The sequence below is a fragment of the Sinocyclocheilus rhinocerous genome, unplaced genomic scaffold (assembly GCF_001515625.1).
Source record: "Sinocyclocheilus rhinocerous isolate Xijiao unplaced genomic scaffold, SAMN03320098_v1.1 scaffold601, whole genome shotgun sequence".
NCBI lineage: Eukaryota > Metazoa > Chordata > Actinopteri > Cypriniformes > Cyprinidae > Sinocyclocheilus > Sinocyclocheilus rhinocerous.
This window is the reverse complement of record NW_015656605.1, coordinates 1,209,324-1,211,819: the sequence shown is the minus strand read 5'-3', so window position 1 is coordinate 1,211,819 and position 2,496 is coordinate 1,209,324. Positions and strand designations below refer to the sequence as shown.

Genomic DNA, 2,496 nt, shown 5'->3' with positions numbered 1-2,496 from the left:
TTATAGAGAGTTTCTGGGTCTTCTAGATGTTTCCAGTGTTGCTCGTCTTTCCTCCATCGCCTCTGTGTTTGAGTTCAGATTGTCTCCATCCACCTCCATCATGATCTCCTCATATGTGGGCAGGTAATTCACCTCCTCGTACGTGGGAAGCAGCAGCACCGGGGAGCTGAAGTCCCCTGTGAGGGAGTCCTGGGACGCGTGTCCATGCAGAAGTGACGGCTCCTCGGGCGTCTGGCGGGGACGCGGACATACGACACGCTGAATGAAGTAACCCACCACGAAGAGCAAGAGCAGGATCAGCAGTCCCGACAGCTTACGGACCATCCATTCCAGATTGTCCAGGAAAGTGTGCAGAGGGAGTTGACGGATAGGCGTGATGCTGCTGCTGCTGTTTTGGGTGCAGCATCGCTGGTCTTCATCACACTGGATCTCTGCACAACTGCGCACAGCCTCACAGGAGAAACTCATAAACCCAGACGCAACGCTCAGCCATGTCCTCAATCTCATGCTTCTACCATCAAGCGGTCCAGTGAAGCTGCAGTGTAACACAGAATATCATCGGAGATATTTATTTTCTGATCTTTTCATGCAGCACACTGGAGCGACGATCCCGGACGAGCCCCCAACCGATGCTTGGAGATAAGAGTTATGGCGCACACTTAGTAGAAACGAAAATCACAGATCAATGTAATAAAATCACTCTCTTCCTGTCGTGAGGTAATGTCATTGTCTTTCTGTCAGTTTGGTTCAGTTTTCATCCCACCGTTGCTCATAATTCACGTCCTCAGAATGGAGCAGGCGACCTCAGAAGCCACCTGATTAAAAATGCATGGCACTGTTTCTCTGTGGGTTTCAATGGACCCATTACAGCCAGATCCAACTCAAACTAAACACCCCTCCTGATGCTCTCGCACGGCAGGCTTTGTTGCTTGCAAAGAACCCAACAAATGACTTACGAGATATTTCATTTGACATTATACAGTTCATGTTGCAAGGTAACAAGATTAGTAAGGACTGAGTAATACAGATGCTATTGTTTTCTGGAGCTTCTTCTAATTACAGGTCAGTATCTGTGCTGTGTGCTACTTTTATTGTTGCTCATATATCTGGCTGGGTTTGTGTTTGGTTGTTTTTCAAACAATTAATAAACGTTGGCCCATAATTATTTGTGCTAGGCACATGAATGATTCCTCAAATCAGGACGAGACGAGACGAGAAAGCAGCCATACGGTATCTACAGACAATAAGATCACAGACTAATAAAAAAGTGCAGTAAACTAACAGGCAACCACCTTATCTAGTTGTTTTATGCTATTGCAAGTTATTATATTTACGTCTAACATGGGTACTGTAATTTAGTGCATGGCCGAAACCACCTCAAAAATGTCTCAATTAAACTTCAATGAAATCGGCTAATGCCTTTCTATGTCTACTATGTGGATATATCTGTATTTTATGTATTTACATTTGTGATGCGGCGTAAGATCTCAGGGAAAAGTGTGCTTTACAGAATTGGCTTTATGTGCAAATGGAGACTAAATTGTATTATGGGCCTAGAAAAGGCAGAATGACTGTGCAGTATACATTTACCCAAGTTTGCTTGTAAGGCTGCAGTCGATATTCACTTCTCATAAACAGAGCTAATGTCCAATTGGTCAAATGTGATTACTGGAGCATTATGCCGTAAAATACACTGGAACAGAGACAAGTTGGCCAGCCAGAGTCATGAGGGATCATGTTTCTCACTGCAAACGCTCTCATTTACTGAAATGTGATCCGTGGTGTCATTAGTAAAACATTGAAATACGTTTGCTGACAGGGACTGCTGATGTACGTTTCAATGGCCACTTCTTCATACTGCCTTTTTGTGTACTAATGAACAAATCATAATAGATAAAGGTTTTTCATACTTCCGTTCCTCAAAGATAGTGTCACTGTGTGTGGTTGTATATCAAATCAAATTTGCAGTACATCCTTGACTACCAGTTACCATACTTTGACTGTATTTTGTTTTACAGCAGTAGTTCTACAGTGAAAGGACATCTGTATGCTGTGACCGCACAGTGAACAGGAGCAGGACTTATGACTGATGGAGCAGCATTATGCTCACAATGGTTATCTGTGTCTGTATTACCATAATGTCTTCTACATGATCAAATAAGTGATTTCCAATTGTGATCATGTGATCAAGATGCATTGTGCATGTACAAATGTAAGCAGTATTCAGTTTATTTTTATTCTAATGAAATAAGAGGGTTAAGATGTGGTGTAAGCAAAGTTTAGCATGTAGAAAAATATTTGGTCACTTTATTTTAAGGTCCAATTCTTGCTATTAAACAAGCATTAACTACGACTTTTGCCTCAATAAAATCCTAATTTGCTGCTTATTAATAGTTAGTAAGGTAGTTGTTAAGTTTAAGTATTGTGTAGGATTAGGGCTGTAGAATATGGTCATGCAGAATATGTGATTTATAAGTACTAATAAACAGCCAATAA

General features: G+C 41.6%; 1 protein-coding gene across 1 annotated transcript; it reads right to left on the bottom strand.

Annotated features, from left to right (window-relative positions):
- On the bottom strand, positions 1–507 carry c15h3orf80 (chromosome 15 C3orf80 homolog). Its single transcript, XM_016528117.1, has one exon. The coding sequence runs from the start codon at positions 505–507 to the stop codon at positions 1–3; it is 507 nt and encodes a 168-aa protein (XP_016383603.1).
- Between the last annotated feature and the right edge of the window lie 1,989 nt (positions 508–2,496).